The sequence below is a fragment of the Hyla sarda genome, unplaced genomic scaffold, assembly GCF_029499605.1.
Source record: "Hyla sarda isolate aHylSar1 unplaced genomic scaffold, aHylSar1.hap1 scaffold_253, whole genome shotgun sequence".
NCBI lineage: Eukaryota > Metazoa > Chordata > Amphibia > Anura > Hylidae > Hyla > Hyla sarda.
In genome coordinates, this window is record NW_026609218.1 from 277,280 (window position 1) to 299,785 (window position 22,506).

General features: G+C 43.6%; 1 protein-coding gene across 2 annotated transcripts in view; it reads left to right on the top strand.

Annotated features, from left to right (window-relative positions):
• RNF40 (ring finger protein 40) overlaps positions 1-22,506 on the top strand; it is a 63,069-nt gene that overhangs the window by 22,461 nt on the left and 18,102 nt on the right. For both annotated transcript variants that reach the window (XM_056553176.1, XM_056553175.1), the window contains exons 2-3: positions 16,702-16,894; positions 16,976-17,143. In XM_056553176.1, the coding sequence (XP_056409151.1) occupies positions 16,763-16,894; positions 16,976-17,143 (300 nt within the window). In that variant the 5' untranslated portion in view covers positions 16,702-16,762. The remainder of the gene's footprint in view (positions 1-16,701; positions 16,895-16,975; positions 17,144-22,506) is intronic.

Below are 22,506 nucleotides of genomic sequence, written 5' to 3' on the forward strand. Positions count from 1 at the left end.
GAGGAGGAATAATAATAATAATATATCCAGAGGAGGAAGAATAATAATAATAATATATCCAGAGGAGGAAGAATAATAATAATATAATATCCAGAGGAATAATAATAATAATAATAATATATCCAGAGGAGGAGGAATAATAATAATATATCCAGAGGAGGAAGAATAATAATAATATATCCAGAGGAGGAGGAATAATAATAATATATCCAGAGGAGGAGGAATAATAATAATATATCCAGAGGAGGAGGAATAATAATAATAATAATAATAATATATCCAGATGAGGAGGAATAATAATAATATAATATCAGGGGTGTGGAAATTTAAAAAAAAAACTACTTGTCCAAGGGACTAAAGCTGAACACAATCTACTTGTCCCTCAAGAAAATCCACTTGTCCTGGTAGATAAAATAATTTCCACCAAAATAGTCTGATCCCCCCCCCTCTAGACCACCAGGGATGGATATAAGATCCTTTAGACACTGCTGACAGCGGAGATCTAATGGGTTAATAGGCGATCAGTATGTCAGGATATTAGCGGGGGGAGGGCTGTATCTCCTCTTACCCCCCCCAGATAAGTCCAGATATAACTTTTTGATCACCATAAAACATTTCTCATATGAAGTGACCAAAAATGACCAATTCTGGACAATTCTTTACATTTACACCGTTCACCGTGCGGTTTAATTAACATTATATTTTAATAGTCTGGACATTTCCACATGTAGCGATATCACTTATGTTTATTTTTGTACATTATTTTTATTTAAAGAAAATTGGGAACTTTTATTAGGAAAGGGGCTTATTCACATATATTCGCACTTTTTTCAATATTTTAATCACTATTTTTCAGTCTCAATAGGGACTCATGTGTTACTGGGGGGGGGGGGGGGGGTTCTGCTTCTCCAGTTTGTGTGCTGCATTTTGTGTCAGAAAATGCTGGAAGTTGCATTTAGTTACTAGATAACTACAACTCCCAGCATGCCCAGATACAGTCTATGGTTGTGTGGGTGTTGCAGCATGTTGCACTGTATAGTAGTAGAGTTAAGGTTATTGTAGGACATGCTGGGAGTTGTAGTTTTGGTTTGTGTCAGCTGCAGAGCCATAGCATGTGTCAAGGAATACTGGGAATTACAGTTAGTAACTACAACACCCAGCATGCCCTGATGTAGCCTATGGCTTTGCAGCTGACCCGAACCAAAACTACAACTCCCAGCATGTTACATTTTATAGTTCTACAGTTTAGGTTATGGTCCAACATGCTGGGAGTTGTAGTTTTGGTTCGGGCGTGTTTGTCTGCATCCGTGGGGCTCTTTGTCGTCGGGTGAGTATGAAGGGGAGGATTCTGGGGGTGCAATATAGTGCGGGGGCCACTAAAAATAAAATTAGATGGTACAACTGCCCTAATGCCCGACGTGACAGTCCGCTCCTATACAAAACATTCATGCATACACATCATACACACACCCACCACTGCCCCCATATCATACACACACACACCCACCACTGCCCCCACATCATACATTACATACACATCATACATGCACCAGCCACTGCCCCATATCATACATTACATACACACATACACCTGCCGCTGCCCACCCCACATCATACATTACATACACACACACACACACACAGACATCATACACACATTATACATTACACACATCACACTTAGACATTATACACACATCATACATTACATACACATCACACTTAGACATCATACACACATCATACATTACACACACATCACACTTAGACATTATATACACATCACACCTAGACATCACATACATACACATCACACTTAGACATTATACACACATTATACATTACATACACACATACACTCACACCATACATATGCACATATCATATATACACCTGCCGCTGCCCACCCCACATCATACATCACATACACACACATCACACATAGACATCATACACACATCATACATTACATACACATCACACTTAGACATTATACACACATCATACATTACATACACACCACACTTAGACATCATACACACATCATACATTACATACACATCACACTTAGACATTATACACACATCATACATTACATACACACCACACTTAGACATCATACACACATCATACATTACATACACATCACACTTAGACATTATACACACATCATACATTACATACACATCACACTTAGACATTATACACACATCATACATTACATACACACCACACTTAGACATCATACACACATCATACATTACATACACATCACACTTAGACATTATACACACATCATACATTACATACACACCACACTTAGACATCATACACACATTATACATTACATACACATCACACATAGACATCATACACACATACACTCACACCATACATATCCACCAGAGTTTCCCAACCAGGGTGCCTCCAGCTGTTGCAAAACTAAAACTCCCAGCATGCCCAGGGCATGCTGGGAGTTGTAGTTTTGCAACAGCTGGAGGCACCCTGGTTGAGGAACACTGATATACACCATACATATGCACACATCATGCATACACCTGCCGCTGCCCCCCATCATACATTACATACACACATCATACATACACTCACACCCTACATATACAACCACCCTTCCTGTCCCCGCCTGTATTCTCGGTCTCCTCACCTGAGCCGCCATGAGTGGACATCAGAGCTGTAGTCACCGCCGGTGTGAGGTGAGATTTCCGTCCTCCCCCTCCCCCCTGCTCTGTTTTCCCCGTGCAAACAAGCAACCTCCCCGTGGTGGATTAGGTCCTGTGGAGACAGATCAGGGGGAGGGGGAGGGATGGAGCTGTGTGCGGGGGATGGAGCTGTGTGCGGGGGATGGAGCTGTGTGCGGGGGATGGAGCTGTGTGTGGGGGATGGAGCTGTGTGCCGAGCTGTGCTTGTCCTTTCTCTCCCCCTGCTGTGTCTTCTGAGCTCCGTCCATACTCCAGGAGGGGAGATAAGGGGGGGTCTCTGCAGTCAGCTGGAGGCCGCCGCCCCCTCCATACATTCTGAGCCCCGGTGTGAGGTATAGACTTCCATCCGCTCCTGCGCCTCACACCGACATTAAAGAAAAATAAGGGAGAAGTCTGTCTGTCCCTGCCCGATACAGGGCTAAATCTATAAACAATTCACCTGCCCGGCGCCCAAAACTACTTGTCCCGGGCGTCGGGCGATAGGATTTCCACATCCCTGAATATATCCAGAGGAGGAGGAATAATAATAATAATATATCCAGAGGAGGAGGAATAATAATAATATATCCAGAGGAGGAGGAATAATAATAATAATAATATATCCAGAGGAGGAGGAATAATAATAATATATCCAGAGGAGGAATAATAATAATAATATATCCAGAGGAGGAGGAATAATAATAATAATATATCCAGAGGATGAGGAATAATAATAATAATAATATATCCAGAGGAGGAGGAATAATAATAATATCCAGAGGAGGAGGAATAATAATAATATCCAGAGGAGGAGGAATAATAATAATAATATATCCAGAGGAGGAGGAATAATAATAATAATATATCCAGAGGAGGAGGAATAATAATAATAATATATCCAGAGGAGGAGGAATAATAATAATAATATATCCAGAGGAGGAGGAATAATAATATAATATATCCAGAGGAGGAGGAATAATAATAATATATCCAGAGGAGGAGGAATAATATATTCAGAGGAGGAGGAATAATAATAATAATAATAATAATAATAATAATAATAATAATAATATATCCAGCGGAGGAGGAGGAATAATAATAATATATCCAGAGGAGGAGGAATAATAATAATAATAATAATATATCCAGAGGAGGAATAATAATAATAATAATAATAATATATCCAGAGGAGGAGGAATAATAATATATCCAGAGGAGGAGGAATAATAATAATAATAATAATAATAATAATAATAATAATAATAATAATAATAATAATAATAATAATAATATATCCAGAGGAGGAGGAATAATAATAATAATATAATATATCCAGAGGAGGAGGAATAATAATATATTCAGAGGAGGAGGAATAATAATAATAATATATCCAGAGGAGGAGGAATAATAATAATAATAATATATCCAGAGGAGGAGGAATAATAATAATAATAATAATATATCCAGAGGAGGAGGAATAATAATAATAATAATAATAATAATAATATATCCAGAGGAGGAGGAGTAATAATAATAATAATATTATCCAGAGGAGGAGTAATAATAATAATAATAATAATAATATATCCAGAGGAGGAGGAATAATAATAATAATAATATTATCCAGAGGATGAATAATAATAAGAATAATAATATATCCAGATGAGGAGGAATAATAATAATAATAATATATCCAGATGAGGAGGAATAATAATATACCGTATATACTCGAGTATAAGCCGAGTTTTTCAGCACGATTTTTCGTGCTGAAAACACCCCCCTCGGCTTATACTCGAGTGAACTCCCCCACCCGCAGTGGTCTTCAACCTGCGGACTTCCAGAGGTTTCAAAACTACAACTCCCAGCAAGCCAGGGCAGCCATCGGCTGTCCGGGCTTGCTGGGAGTTGTAGTTTTGAAACCTCCGGAGGTCCGCAGGTTGAAGACCACTGCGGCCTTCAACATCATCCAGCCCCCTCTCACCCCCTTTAGTTCTGAGTACTCACCTCCGCTCGGCGCTGGTCCGGTCCTGCAGGGCTGTCCGGTAAGGAGGTGGTCCGGTGAGGAGGTGGTCCGGGCTGCTATCTTCACCGGGGAGGCCTCTTCTAAGCGCTTCGGGCCCGGCCTCAGAATAGTCACGTTGCCTTGACAACGACGCAGATGCGTCGTTGTCAAGGCAACGGCTCTATTCCGGGCCGGAAGCGCGGAGAAGAGGCGCCCCCGGTGAAGATAGCAGCCCGGACCACCTCCTCACCGGACCACCTCCTTACCGGACAGCCCTGCAGGACCGGACCAGCGCCGAGCGGAGGTGAGTACTCAGAACTAAAGGGGGTGAGAGGGGGCTGGATGATGTTGAAGGCCGCAGTGGTCTTCAACCTGCGGACCTCCGGAGGTTTCAAAACTACAACTCCCAGCAAGCCCGGACAGCCGATGGCTGCCCGGGCTTGCTGGGAGTTGTAGTTTTGAAACCTCTGGAGGTCCGCAGGTTGAAGACCACTGAGGGCGAATGATGAGAAGAGGATGATGAAGGGGGGGGGGGGTGTGGGGATGATGAAGGGGGGGGGGTGTGGGATGATTACAAGGGGATGATGAAGGGGGGATGTGTGGGATGATAAGGGGATGTGTGGGATGATGACAAGGGGATGATGAAGGGGGGATGTGTGGGATGATAAGGGGATGTGTGGGATGATGACAAGGGGATGATGAAGGGGGGATGTGTGGGATGATGACAAGGGGATGTGTGGGATAAGGGGATGTGTGGGATGATGACAAGGGGATGATGAGGATGTTAATGACGGGTCTGGATGATGACAGGGGGGGATGAGGTATTTCCCACCCTAGGCTTATACTCGAGTCAATAACTTTTCCTGGGATTTTGGGTTGAAATTAGGGGTCTCGGCTTATACTCGGGTCGGCTTATACTCGAGTATATACGGTAATATATCAAGAGGAGGAGGAATAATAATATAATATATCAAGAGGAGGAGGAATAATAATAATAATAATATATCCAGAGGAGGAGGAATAGTAATAATATATCCAGAGGAGGAGGAATAATAATAATAATAATAATATATCCAGAGGAGGAGGAATAATAATAATAATAATAATAATAATAATGCCAGAGGAGGCGGAGGAATAATAATAATAATATATCCAGAGGAGGAGGAATAATAATAATAATATATCCAGAGGAGGAATAATAATAATAATATATCCAGAGGAGGAGGAATAATAATAATATATCCAGAGGAGGAATAATAATAATAATATATCCAGAGGAGGAATAATAATAATATATCCGGAGGAGGAATAATAATAATAATAATAATTAATAATATAATATCCAGAGGAGGAGGAATAATAATAATAATAATAATATATCCAGAGGAGGAGGAATAATAATAATATATCCAGAGGAGGAGGAATAATAATAATAATAATATATCCAGAGGAGGAGGAATAATATTATTATTATTATTATTATTATTATTAATAATATATCCAGAGGAGGAATAATAATATATCCAGAGGAGGAATAATAATAATAATAATAATAATAATAATATATCCAGAGGAGGAATAATAATAATAATAATAATATATCCAGAGGAGGAGGAATAATATATCCAGAGGAGGAATAATAATAATATATCCAGAGGAGGAATAATAATATATCCAGAGGAGGAATAATAATAATAATAATATATCCAGAGGAGGAGGAATAATAATAATAATAATATATCCAGAGGAGGAGGAATAATAATAATAATAATATATCCAGAGGAGGAATAATAATATATCCAGAGGAGGAATAATAATAATAATATATCCAGAGGAGGAAGAATAATAATAATAATAATATATCCAGAGGAGGAGGAATAATAATAATAATAATAATATATCCAGAGGAGGAGGAATAATAATAATATATCCAGAGGAGGAGGAAGAATAATAATATATCCAGAGGAGGAGGAAGAATAATAATAATAATAATAATAATAATAATAATAATAATAATAATAATAATAATAATAATAATATATCCAGAGGAGGAGGAATAATATATCCAGAGGAGGAATAATAATATATCCAGAGGAATAATAATAATAATAATATATCCAGAGGAGGAGGAATAATATATCCAGAGGAGGAATAATAATAATAATAATATATCCAGAGGAGGAATAATAATATATCCAGAGGAGGAATAATAATAATAATAATAATATATCCAGAGGAGGAATAATAATATATCCAGAGGAGGAATAATATATCCAGAGGAGGAATAATAATAATAATATATCCAGAGGAGGAGGAATAATAATGCAATCATTGCCCCTTAACCTCTGAGGATGTCACACCTAGTGACAAAACATGTTTGGGGGGGGGGGGGGCACTGTAGTAGTGTTTTAACTAACAGCACTAACACCCATTAAGGCGCATACTGCAGGTGTGCCAAGTAAAAAAAATGACCATTAGAGTACGCCAAATGAGCGACTAATACTATAAACTAAGTGGTGGTGTTTGTGCTGTTTTTTTAACTCATTTATACTCACTATTTATACCATATTTATCGGCGTATAACACGCACCCCCATTTTAACAGGGAAATGTAAGTAAAAAATATAAAATGTAAAATAAATGACTTGGACTAAATGCCACATCATCCCCCCAACTTTTTCTTCTGCACCTCAGTTTGGTCCTGTCCCCTCCAGTGCCCCATCATTCCTCCCCTTTTAGCAGTCCCTGTGCCACATTTACCCCTCTCATCATCCCCCCCCCCCATGTCTCATCATCCCCCCCCCCATGTCTCATCATCCTCCTCCCCCATGTCTCATCATCACCATTTCGTCATAGACCACCACTAGCCATGCAGACATTTAGTGCCCCCCCCCCCCCCATCATGGTCCTCCTATAAGTGGTCTTCAACCTGTGGACCTCCAGATGTTGCAAAACTACAACTCCCAGCATGCCCAGACAGCCAACTGCTGTCCGGGCATGCTGGGAGTTGTAGTTTTGCAACATCTGGAGGGCCGCAGGTTGAAGACCACTCTTCCCCTTTCCTTACCTGGCTGCGCTTCGGCTGTCTTGCGTGCTGCGGTCAGTGAAGCAGATGAGTGACGTCCTCTCCCGACTTCTCTGTGCGGCATCAGGGATGTCACTTTTCGGCGGCGACTACAGGAAATGAAGTGACATCACTGATGCCGCGCAAGGAGCCGGGAGAGGATGTCACTCATCTGCTTCACTGACCGCAGCCCGCAAGACAGCCGAAGCGCAGCCAGGTAAGGAAAATAAACAAAACTATGAAAAGCAGGAAAAGGTGGAATGGAGGGGGAGGGGGAGGGGGAATGATGAGGGAGGGTCGAGGTAGGGAATATGAAAAGTAAAACTGTCACTTGTTTCCTCCCGCACTATACACAGGTACTGGTGGATAGTGCGGGAGACGCTGATTAAAAGGAGGGCATATCCGGACAAGGTAGGGCTCATTTTAATCAGCGTCTCCCGCACCAGTACCACACCAGTACTTGTGGATAGTACGGGAGAAAACAAGTGACAGTTTTCCAGAGCGGGGAGGAGACGCCGCTGGTCACTGCTAATACTCAACAAGCAGCCGCTGCTGCGGCCGCTTCAAATCAGTGACCTAAGGCTTTTTGCCTTAAATTTAAGTTTTAAAAGTGCGTTTTATACGCCAATAAATACGGTAACTTAGATGTTACAATAAAAGTTAAGTTTTAAAAATTTCAGTGTGTTATAAAAGTGGACCTTTTACTGACAGTTTTCTTGTAAAAATAATGTATGTTAGTCCACCCCTCATTTGGGACTGTTTGATTCTTAGACAGGGAGAAACCACATGACATGTCCGGTCCGGCCAAAGACAGACAGGGAGAAACCACACGACATGCCCGGCCAAAGACAGACAGGGAGAAACGACACGACACATCCGGTCCGGCCAAAGACAGACAGGGAGAAACCACACGACACGTCCGGCCAAAGACAGACAGGGAGAAACCACACGACACGTCCGGCCAAAGACAGACAGGGAGAAACCACACGACACGTCCGGCCAAAGACAGACAGGGAGAAACCACACGACACGTCCGGCCAAAGACAGACAGGGAGAAACCACACGACACGTCCGGCCAAAGACAGACAGGGAGAAACCACACGACACGTCCGGCCAAAGACAGACAGGGAGAAACCACACGACACGTCCGGCCAAAGACAGACAGGGAGAAACCACACGACACGTCCGGCCAAAGACAGACAGGGAGAAACCACACGACACGTCCGGCCAAAGACAGACAGGGAGAAACCACACGACACGTCCGGCCAAAGACAGACAGGGAGAAACCACACGACACGTCCGGCCAAAGACAGGGAGAAACCACACGACACGTCCGGCCAAAGACAGAGAGAAACCACACGACACGTCCGGCCAAAGACAGACAGGGAGAAACCACACGACACGTCCGGCCAAAGACAGACAGGGAGAAACCACACGAAACGTCCGGCCAAAGACAGACAGGGAGAAACCACATGACACGTCCGGTCCGGCCAAAGACAGACAGGGACAAACCACACGACACATGTGGTCCGGCCAAAGACAGACAGAGAAACCACACAACACGTGGTCCGGCCAAAGACAGACAGGGAGAAACCACACGTCCGGTCTGGCCAAAGACAGACGGGGAGAAACCACACGACATGTCCGGTCTGGCCAAAGACAGACAGTGAGAAACCACACGACACATGTGGTCCGGCCAAAGACAGACAGGGAGAAACCACACGACACATGTGGTCCGGCCAAAGACAGACGGGGAGAAACCACACGACATGTCTGGTCTGGCCAAAGACAGACAGTGAGAAACCACACGACACGTCCGGCCAAAGACAGACAGGGAGAAACCACACGACACATCCGGTCCGGCCAAAGACAGACAGGGAGAAACCACACGACACGTCTGGCCAAAGACAGACAGGGAGAAACCACACGACACATGTGGTCCGGCCAAAGACAGACAGGGAGAAACCACACGACACATGTGGTCCGGCCAAAGACAGACGGGGAGAAACCACACGACATGTCTGGTCTGGCCAAAGACAGACAGTGAGAAACCACACGACACGTCCGGCCAAAGACAGACAGGGAGAAACCACACGACACATGTGGTCCGGCCAAAGACAGGCATGGAGAAACCACACGACACGTCTGGCCAAAGACAGACAGGGAGAAACCATACGACACATCCGGTCCGGCCAAAGACAGACAGGGAGAAACCACACGACACGTCTGGCCAAAGACAGACAGGGAGAAACCACACGACACGTCTGGCCAAAGACAGACAGGGAGAAACCACACGACACGTCCGGTCTGGCCAAAGACAGACAGGGAGAAACCACGCGACACGTCCGGTCCGGCCAAAGACAGGCATGGAGAAACCACACGACACATCCGGTCCGGCCAAAGACAGACAGGGAGAAACCACACGACACGTCTGGCCAAAGACAGACAGGGAGAAACCACACGACACATGTGGTCCGGCCAAAGACAGACGGGGAGAAACCACACGACATGTCTGGTCTGGCCAAAGACAGACAGTGAGAAACCACACGACACGTCCGGCCAAAGACAGACAGGGAGAAACCACACGACACATGTGGTCCGGCCAAAGACAGGCATGGAGAAACCACACGACACGTCTGGCCAAAGACAGACAGGGAGAAACCATACGACACATCCGGTCCGGCCAAAGACAGACAGGGAGAAACCACACGACACGTCTGGCCAAAGACAGACAGGGAGAAACCACACGACACGTCTGGCCAAAGACAGACGGAGAAACCACACGACACGTCCGGTCCGGCCAAAGACAGACAGGGAGAAACCACGCGACACGTCCGGTCCGGCCAAAGACAGGCATGGAGAAACCACACGACACGTCCGGTCCGGCCAAAGACAGACAGGGAGAAACCCAGGGCCAGTTTTAGACTGTGTGGCCCTGGGCAAAAATAAAAATGCGGCCCATGGGTCACATGACCAAAGATCACAATGTTGAATTGTGCTTCATCTCAGCTGAAGGCCATGACACAAATGCATTATAGGGTCCAAATCTAAGGTATGTAGGGGGAGATTTATGAAAAGCTGTGCAGAGGATCAGTGGTGGAGTTGCCCATAGCAACCGATCAGATGCCTTTTTAAAAATGAAAGAATCCTCTACATAGGCTTTCATCTCCCCCATAGTGAATATTTTTTGTTTAAAGCGCAACTGTCACATAAAAATAGGTGAATAACCTGTCAGCACAAGCCAATCACTGTATACTGCAGCCATACATCTGTTGTGGCACTCCCTGTCTTATCTACAGTTCCCAAAAGTCAGAGAGGTGTAGTCAGGGATCTGCAATCTCTGTTCCTACATCACAGCACCGCTCACTGATGGAGAAAGAAACAGAGCTGTGTGCCAGTGAGACTGGGGCAGTGCTGTGATGCCAAAGAGAGGCTTGGCAACCCCGGGGCATTGTAGGTCCCTGGCCACTCCTCTCTGACTTTTGGCAACTGTGGGTAAAAGTAATTTTAACAGCATAGAAGACACAAAATGTCAAAACAGAGAGATGGCTGCAGGGGGCCAGGGATCGGCTCGCAGGCTGCAGGGGGCCAGGGATCGGCTCGCAGGCTGCAGGGGGCCAGGGATCGGCTCGCAGGCTGCAGGGGGCCAGGGATCGGCTCGCAAGCTGCAGGGGGCCAGGGATCGGCTCGCAGGCTGCAGGGGGCCAGGGATCGGCTCGCAGGGGGCCAGGGATCGGCTCGCAGGGGGCCAGGGATCGGCTCGCAGGGGGCCAGGGATCGGCTCGCAGGGGGCCAGGGATCGGCTCGCAGGGGGCCAGGGATCGGCTCGCAGGGGGCCAGGGATCGGCTCGCAGGGGGCCAGGGATCGGCTCGCAGGGGGCCAGGGATCGGCTCGCAGGGGGCCAGGGATCGGCTCGCAGGGGGCCAGGGATCGGCTCGCAGGGGGCCAGGGATCGGCTCGCAGGGGGCCAGGGATCGGCTCGCAGGGGGCCAGGGATCGGCTCGCAGGGGGCCAGGGATCGGCTCGCAGGGGGCCAGGGATCGGCTCGCAGGGGGCCAGGGATCGGCTCGCAGGGGGCCAGGGATCGGCTCGCAGGGGGCCAGGGATCGGCTCGCAGGGGGCCAGGGATCGGCTCGCAGGCTGCAGGGGGCCAGGGATCGGCTCGCAGGCTGCAGGGGGCCAGGGATCGGCTCGCAGGCTGCAGGGGGCCAGGGATCGGCTCGCAGGCTGCAGGGGGCCAGGGATCGGCTCGCAGGCTGCAAGGGGCCAGGGGAGCACTGAACCTTCAGCCTTTACCTCTTAGTTGTAACTTTTCCATGTTTCGGGGCGCACTCACTGATTGCCGCCATTTTCACTTTTTGTTTGTTTGTTCACTGTGCAGGATAAATAATAAAATGGTTTTTATAGTTCGTTATAATACTAAATATTGTTTTTTTACTGAAATGTATTTTATATCGGAAATTTTACAGGATTAGATTCGGTGGTATCGGTGATGTGTAATGATGGTACCGACCATGTTGTGTACGGGATTAGATTCGGGGGTATCGGTGATGTGTAATAATGGTACAGACCAGGTTGTGTACGGGATTAGATTCGGTGGTATTGGTGATGTGTAATGGTACAGACCATGTTGTGTACGGGATTAGATTCGGGGGTATCGGTGATGTGTAATAATGGTACCGACCATGTTGTGTACGGGATTAGATTCGGGGGTATCGGTGATGTGTAATAATGGTACAGACCATGTTGTGTACGGGATTAGATTCGGTGGTATCGGTGATGTGTAATGATGGTACCGACCATGTTGTGTACGGGATTAGATTCGGGGGTATCGGTGATGTGTAATAATGGTACAGACCAGGTTGTGTACGGGATTAGATTCGGTGGTATTGGTGATGTGTAATGGTACAGACCATGTTGTGTACAGGATTAGATTTGGGGGTATCGGTGATGTGTAATAATGGTACAGACCATGTTGTGTACGGGATTAGAGTCGGGGGTATCGGTGATGTGTAATAATGGTACCGACCATGTTGTGTACGGGATTAGATTCGGGGGTATCGGTGATGTGTAATAATGGTACCGACCATGTTGTGTACGGGATTAGATTCGGGGGTATCGGTGATGTGTAATAATGGTACCGACCAGGTTGTGTACGGGATTAGATTCGGGGGTATCGGTGATGTGTAATAATGGTACAGACCATGTTGTGTACGGGATTAGATTCTGTGGTATCGGTGATGTGTAATAATGGTACCGACCATGTTGTGTACAGGATTAGATTCGGGGGTATCGGTGATGTGTAATAATGGTACAGACCATGTTGTGTACAGGATTAGATTCGGGGGTATTGGTGATGTGTAATGGTACAGACCATGTTGTGTACAGGATTAGATTCGGGGGTATCGGTGATGTGTAATAATGGTACCGACCATGTTGTGTACGGGATTAGATTCGGGGGTATCGGTGAGGTGTAATGGTACAGACCATGTTGTGTACAGGATTAGATTCGGGGGTATCGGTGATGTGTAATAATGGTACAGACCATGTTGTGTACAGGATTAGATTCGGGGGTATCGGTGATGTGTAATAATGGTACAGACCATGTTGTGTACAGGATTAGATTCGGTGATGTGTAATAATGGTACAGACCAGGTTGTGTACAGGATTAGATTCGGGGTATCGGTGATGTGTAATAATGGTACCGACCATGTTGTGTGCAGGATTAGATTCGGGGGTATCGGTGATGTGTAATGGTACAGACCATGTTGTGTACAGGATTAGATTCTGGGGTATTGGTGATGTGTAATGGTACCGACCATGTTGTGTACGGGATTAGATTCGGGGGTATCGGTGATGTGTAATAATGGTACAGACCATGTTGTGTACAGGATTAGATTTGGGGGTATCGGTGATGTGTAATAATGGTACAGACCATGTTGTGTACAGGATTAGATTTGGGGGTATCGGTGATGTGTAATAATGGTACAGACCATGTTGTGTACAGGATTAGATTCGGGGGTATCGGTGATGTGTAATAATGGTACAGACCATGTTGTGTACAGGATTAGATTCGGTGGTATCGGTGATGTGTAATAATGGTACCGACCATGTTGTGTACAGGATTAGATTCAGTGGTATCGGTGATGTGTAATAATGGTACCGACCATGTTGTGTACAGGATTAGATTCGGGGGTATCGGTGAGGTGTAATGGTACAGACCATGTTGTGTACAGGATTAGATTCTGTGGTATCGGTGATGTGTAATAATGGTACAGACCATGTTGTGTACAGGATTAGATTCTGTGGTATCGGTGATGTGTAATAATGGTACAGACCAGGTTGTGTACAGGATTATATTCGGGGGTATCGGTGATGTGTAATAATGGTACCGACCATGTTGTGTGCAGGATTAGATTCGGGGGTATCGGTGATGTGTAATGGTACAGAGACCATGTTGTGTGCAGGATTAGATTCGGGGGTATCGGTGATGTGTAATAATGGTACAGACCATGTTGTGTACAGGATTAGATTCTGTGGTATCGGTGATGTGTAATGGTACAGACCATGTTGTGTACAGGATTAGATTCTGGGGTATCGGTGATGTGTAATAATGGTACAGACCATGTTGTGTACAGGATTAGATTCGGGGGTATCGGTGATGTGTAATGGTACAGACCATGTTGTGTACAGGATTAGATTCGGGGGTATCGGTGATGTGTAATGGTACAGACCATGTTGTGTACAGGATTAGATTTGGGGGTATCGGTGATGTGTAATAATGGTACAGACCATGTTGTGTACAGGATTAGATTCAGTGGTATCGGTGATGTGTAATAATGGTACCGACCATGTTGTGTACGGGATTAGATTCTGTGGTATTGGTGATGTGTAATAATGGTACCGACCATGTTGTGTACAGGATTAGATTCAGTGGTATCGGTGATGTGTAATAATGGTACAGACCATGTTGTGTACAGGATTAGATTCGGTGATGTGTAATAATGGTACAGACCATGTTGTGTACAGGATTAGATTCGGTGGTATCGGTGATGTGTAATAATGGTACAGACCAGGTTGTGTACAGGATTAGATTCGGGGGTATCGGTGATGTGTAATGGTACAGACCATGTTGTGTACAGGATTAGATTTGGGGATATCGGTGATGTGTAATAATGGTACAGACCATGTTGTGTACAGGATTAGATTCGGTGGTATCGGTGATGTGTAATAATGGTACCGACCAGGTTGTGTACAGGATTAGATTCGGTGGTATCGGTGATGTGTAATAATGGTACCGACCAGGTTGTGTACAGGATTAGATTCGGGGGTATCGGTGATGTGTAATGGTACAGACCATGTTGTGTACAGGATTAGATTCGGGGGTATCGGTGATGTGTAATGGTACAGACCATGTTGTGTACAGGATTAGATTTGGGGGTATCGGTGATGTGTAATAATGGTACAGACCATGTTGTGTACAGGATTAGATTCGGTGGTATCGGTGATGTGTAATAATGGTACAGACCAGGTTGTGTACAGGATTAGATTCTGTGGTATCGGTGATGTGTAATAATGGTACCGACCATGTTGTGTGCAGGATTAGATTCGGGGTATCGGTGATGTGTAATGGTACAGACCATGTTGTGTACGGGATTAGATTCGGGGGGTATCGGTGATGTGTAATAATGGTACAGACCATGTTGTGTACAGGATTAGATTCGGTGGTATCGGTGATGTGTAATAATGGTACAGACCATGTTGTGTACAGGATTAGATTCTGTGGTATCGGTGATGTGTAATAATGGTACAGACCATGTTGTGTACAGGATTAGATTCTGTGGTATCGGTGATGTGTAATGATGGTACCGACCATGTTGTGTACGGGATTAGATTCGGGGGTATCGGTGATGTGTAATAATGGTACAGACCATGTTGTGTACAGGATTAGATTCGGGGGTATTGGTGATGTGTAATAATGGTACCGGCCATGTTGTGTACAGGATTAGATTCGGGGGTATTGGTGATGTGTAATGGTACAGACCATGTTGTGTACAGGATTAGATTCTGTGGTATCGGTGATGTGTAATAATGGTACCGACCATGTTGTGTACGGGATTAGATTCGGGGGTATCGGTGATGTGTAATAATGGTACAGACCATGTTGTGTACAGGATTAGTTTCGGGGGTATCGGTGATGTGTAATAATGGTACCGACCATGTTGTGTACAGGATTAGATTCGGGGGTATTGGTGATGTGTAATAATGGTACCGACCATGTTGTGTACAGGATTAGATTCGGTGGTATCGGTGATGTGTAATGGTACCGACCATGTTGTGTACAGGATTAGTTTCGGGGGTATCGGTGATGTGTAATGGTACAGACCATGTTGTGTACAGGATTAGATTCGGTGGTATTGGTGATGTGTAATAATGGTACCGACCATGTTGTGTACAGGATTAGATTCGGGGGTATTGGTGATGTGTAATAATGGTACCGACCATGTTGTGTACAGGATTAGATTCGGGGGTATTGGTGATGTGTAATAATGGTACCGACCATGTTGTGTACAGGATTAGATTCGGGGGTATTGGTGATGTGTAATGGTACAGACCATGTTGTGTCCAGGATTAGATTCGGGGGTATCGGTGATGTGTAATAATGGTACAGACCATGTTGTGTACAGGATTAGTTTCGGGGGTATCGGTGATGTGTAATAATGGTACAGACCATGTTGTGTACAGGATTAGATTCGGGGGTATCGGTGATGTGTAATAATGGTACCGACCATGTTGTTGTGTACAGGATTAGATTCGGGGGTATTGGTGATGTGTAATGGTACAGACCATGTTGTGTACAGGATTAGATTCGGGGGTATCGGTGATGTCACTGAGATGTTATCATTCATTCGTTGCCATTTTTCTGCCATCTGTAGATGTGAGGCATTTGGAGCCGTACAGAGACGTATCTTGAAAGGTGACTGGCAGCGGTCCGCCATGTCTGCCTCCGGGAGTAAGAGAGCCTCTGGAGATGGAGCATCAGGTCCTCCAGAGAAGAAGGCCAACCATGAGGAGAAGACGCCCACAACACTCATCGAGCCCATCCGGCTTGGTGGCATCTCCTCTACGGTCAGTGTCACCTATGTTGGGGGTTGTAGTCATCGCTGTCCTCTGTCGTCTCATCCCAGTGACCTCACTTCTCTATTGCAGGAGGAAATGGACATGAAGGTTTTACAATTTAAAAATAAAAAGTTGGCGGAACGTCTGGAGCAGCGTCAGGGGGTGGAGGACGAGCTGCGGGAGAAGATAGAGAAGCTGGAGAAACGGCAAGCCACCGATGATGCCACGCTTCTCATCGTGAACCGCTACTGGAGTCGGGTGAGCGAAATAAATAAGATGGCTTAGAGGGGACCAGTACCCATGGCTTAGAGGGGACCAGTACCCATGGCTTAGAGGGGACCAGTACCCATGGCTTAGAGGGGACCAGTACCCGTGGCTTAGAGGGGACCAGTACCCGTGGCTTAGAGGGGACCAGTACCCGTGGCTTAGAGGGGACCAGTACCCGTGGCTTAGAGGGGACCAGTACCCGTGGCTTAGGGGGGACCAGTACCCGTGGCTTAGGGGGGACCAGTACCCGTGGCTTAGGGGGGACCAGTACCCGTGGCTTAGGGGGGACCAGTACCCGTGGCTTAGGGGGGACCAGTACCCGTGGCTTAGGGGGGACCAGTACCCGTGGCTTAGAGGGGACCAGTACCCGTGGCTTAGAGGGGACCAGTACCCGTGGCTTAGAGGGGACCAGTACAAAATGTGTAATGTGTCATATGACACATCAGAAGCCTTGATCATAGGGGCAGAAGTGCTCAGCTGAGGACTGTCCTCTTTTGCTCAGCTCTGCTCCTCGGAATTTGTGGTGAACGGTTTCACCGAGACCACAGAAAGTCTATGCCTTAGACATTTGTCACAAATTTTTATAGGTATAGATACCCTTTAACCCCTTAAGGGCGCAGGGTTTTTCAGTTTTTGCACTTTTTTTCCTCATCACCTTCTAAAAATCATAACGCTTACAATTTAGCACCTACAGATCCATGTGATGACTTCTTTTTTGCGCCACCAATTGTACTTTTCAATCAATCAATCATTTTACCACAGAATTTACGGCGAAACCAGAAAAAAAAATTTGTGGGGCAAAATTGAAGAAAAAAACATAACACCATTTTGTAATTTTTGGGGGCTTCCGATTCTATGCTGTACACTTTTTCATTAAAAATGACACATAATTCTGTAGGTCCGTACGGTTACAATGATACCTAATTTATATAGGTTTTATTTTACTACTTAAAAAAAAAAAACTACATGCACCAAAATTAATATGTGTAAAATTGTCATCTTCTGACCCCCTATAACTTTTTTTTATTTTTCAGTATACCGGGCGCTATGAGGGCTCTTTTTTTTTTTTTTTTTTGCGCCATGACCTGAGCTCTTAATCGGTACCATTTTTTATTGCTTTTTATAATTTTTTTATTTTATTTTATACAAAGGGACCAAAAATACGCAATTTTTTTACGTGTAAGCCATTGAGCGTGCGGTTTAATTAACATTTATATTTTTATAGTTCGGACATTTACGCACGCGGAGATACCACATATGTTTTATTTTTATTAAAATTTTTATTTTTATTTTTTTGAGAAAAGGGGGATGATTCAAACTTATTAGAGAAGGAGGGAAGGGGTGAAATCACATTTTATTTTTTTTTACTCTTTTTGCAATGTTATAGCCCCCATAGGAGTACATTGATTGTATAAACTGATCAATACTATGTCATAGGAGACTATAACATGCAGTACATTGTATACACTGATCAATACTGTGCCATAGGATACTATAACATGCAGTATAGTGTATACAACACTGATTAACCTGTTAAGTACCCAGGGCGTACCTGTACGTCCTGAGTCCGCTCCCGTTCTATAACGGGTGGCCACGGCGTCATAGCGGGTCAGGCCTGGCCTCTGACAACGGCCGGGACCCGTGGCTAATAGCGCGCGGCATTGATCAAAGTTGAACGCCGCGTCTAAAATGAAAGTGAAACTATGCTGGTTAGCTCAGGGAGCTGTTCGGGATCGCCGCGGCATCCCGAACAACTTACAGGACAGCGGGAGGGCCCCTACCTGCCTCCTCGCTGTCCGATTGCTGAATGACTGCTCAGTGCCTGAGATCCAGGCATGAGCAGTCAAGCGGCAGAATCAGTGTGTGCAGTGTTATAGGTCCCTATAGGATAACAATTATCAGTATAAGAGATCAGTGTGTGCAGTGTTATAGTCTCCTATGGGATAATAATGATCAGTATAAGAGATCAGTGTGTGCAGTGTTATAGTCTCCTATGGGATAACAATGATCAGTGTGTGCAGTGTTATAGGTCCCTATGGGATAATAATGATCAGTATAAGAGATCAATGTGTGCAGTGTTATAGGTCCCTATGGGATAACAATGATCAGTGTGTGCAGTGTTATAGGTCCCTATGGGATAATAATGATCAGTATAAGAGATCAATGTGTGCAGTGTTATAGGTCCCTATGGGATAACAATGATCAGTGTGTGCAGTGTTATAGGTCCCTATGGGATAATAATGATCAGTATAAGAGATCAATGTGTGCAGTGTTATAGGTCCCTATGGGATAACAATGATCAGTGTGTGCAGTGTTATAGGTCCCTATGGGAGCTATAACACTGCAAAAAAAAGTTTTAAAAAAAAAAGTGAATAAAGGTCATTTAACCCCTCCCCTAATAAAAGTTTGAATCACCCCCCTTTTCCCATTAAAAAAAAAAAAAAACTGTGTAAATAAACATGTGGTATCGCCCCGTGTGGAAATGTCCGAATTATAAAAATATATCCTTTAATTAAACCGCATGGTCATTGGCGTACGCGCAAAAAAAATTCCAAAGTCCTATCAATGCAAAAATGGTACCGCTAAAAACTTCAGATCTTGGCGCAAAAAATGAGCCCTCATACCGCCCCATACACGGAAAAATAAAAAAGTTATAGGGGTCAGAAGATGACAGTTTTAACTCCTTAAGGACCATGGGTTTTTCCGTTTTTGCACTTTCGTTTTTTCCTCCTCGCCTTTTAAAAATCATAACCTTTTCAATTTTGCACCTAAAATCCATATGATGCTTATTTTTTGCGCCACCGATTCTACTTTGTAATGACGTCAGTCATTTTACCCAAAAATCTACGGCGAAACTGAAAAAAACTCATTATGCGACGAAATTGAAGAAAAATCACCATTTTGTAACTTTTGGGGGCTTCCATTTTTACGCAGTACATTTTTTGGTAAAAATGACACCTTATCTTCTGTAGGTCCATGTGATTAATATGATCCCCGACTTATATAGGTGATTTTGTCGTAATTCTGTTAAAAAATCATAACTACATGCGGAAAAATTAATACGTTTAAAATTCTCATCTTCTGACCCCTATAACTTTTTTGTTTTTCCACATACGGGCCGGTATGAGGGCTCATTTTTTGCGCTGTGATCTAAAGTTTTTAGTGGTACCATTTTTGTATTGATCAGACTTTTTGATCGCTTTATATTCATTTTTTCATGATATAAAAAGCGACCAAAAATATGTTATGGAATATGTTTGGAATTTTTTTGCGCGCGCGCGCCATTGACCGTGCGGTTTAATCAATGATATATTTTTATACAACAAGAATTGTGTAGCTCACTCGGCCGGGGCTGACTCGAGGTTAACTGGGTAGGTCTATACCCCACAGACCTAAAGGTATATATAGAAAAAGAATGTATAACAAGTGTATACTGTATACAAGAACCAGTCCTCTAGAGCCAGTAGAAATAAGAAATGAGAAAATAGGAAAGAAAAATAGAAAAATGAATGAAAGAAAAATTCTAAAAATAATAAAAATACTATAGTGAATTAGAAGATGAAAATTAGATATATATTCCTTAATAGTCCCGAATTAAAGTTGGAAACATGAAAAAGATCTAACACATTTATCCATAATGTAATATACATCAGTGCACGGCCCTTACACCAGATGTATTACAAAAACATATACTAATAAAAAATATATAGAATGATGATATGCAAAATTATAAGTCACAATCAGTCACCTTTAAATGAATGTCAATTAGCTGGAGAAATAGTCTCTGATAAAGTGATGTCCGTGCAGCAGGTAATGGTATATAGAGGCCAGACTTGTTCACAATGTTATAAAGGAGTTTCCGTAAACGCTGCACATACAGTATGGTACCTGTAGTCCGCAACGGGATATAGTTCACGCTGTCCTGCGGTAGTGATGGCGCTCGGAGCTGGCACAGAGCTGCCTCCGGCCCAGGGGTGGTTGCTCCAGCGGTCCCGGCGGGGTACAGGTGGGCACGGATCTGCGTCCGGCCGTAGCGTTTGCTGGATGGTATGAACCGGTAAGTGAGCTGGCGTCCTCGTGCTGGATCGCGCGCGCGCGATCCCAATAGTAGTCCAAGATGAGGGTACTGCAGCGCTGCAGAAGGCTGTATCGTGGGTATCCGATAACAATAAAGGTGCTGATAGAAATAGATAAGGATGGCAAACAGGGCTATACGCGTTTCAAGACAAAGGTCTCATTCTTCAGTAGCCAGAATTGCATAATGGTAAAGCCAACACAAAATTCGGGTTTAAATAGTGCAAGGATTGTGATGTCACAGTTTTAGGAGGGACAAAAAACCTGGAAAACTGATCCATAGATACATAGATAGAAAATAGGGGAAAAGAGACAGAGAAAAAGATAGAAGAAAGCTTCATGAAAAAAGAGACAGAGTATACATTACTAAATAGGAGAATAGATCCCCGAATATATATAATCGAAAGGAGAATTATACAAATATACGTATATAAAGAATATATCCAAAAATAGTAGTAAGAGATAGCGATGTGTAGTAGTGTGATATACATCGCAATGAAATGATATATATATATTGCAAATTTGTTGTGAGAAATATAGTAGGAATTATAAAAAATAAAAAATAAATAATAGGTAGCAATAAAGTGTATAAGAATATAAAATTGTATAGGAAAAAAATAAATGTGGGTTGTATATGAATATGGTGGTCAAGATGGTAATGGACGATAGATAAAAAATTATAAAAAATTGATAATAGAAAAATGATGACAAAAAATGATAAAAATAAAATTAAAAATATGATTGGAAAATAGGAATAAATGTCTGTATGTATTCTTTTTCACATTTATTTTCATCCATATTTATTTTTATTTATATCTCCATTATTTTATTTTCATATGTTTTCAATTCTCATTATCATTTATGTTCATATTTTTATTGTATTTCAATCATTTCTATTTTTTAATTTTTAATTATTATTATTTCTATTTTTATTACTACCATGTTCATTTTTACTTTGAATTTCACTCTATTTTATTTTTGCCAATTATTTATTTTTTCGTCTCACAAGTATTCCCATTTTCCAATCATATTTTTATACTCATATTTTTAATTTTATTTTTATCATTTTTTGTCATTTTCTATTATCAATTTTTTATTTTTTTTATCTATCGTCCATTACCATCTTGACCACCATATTCATATACAAACCACAATCACCTGCCGGGACCGCTGGAGCAACCACCCCTGGGCCGGAGGCAGCTCTGTGCCAGCTCCGATCGCCATCACTACTGCAGGACAGCGTGAACTATATTCCGTTGCGGACTACAGGTACCATACTG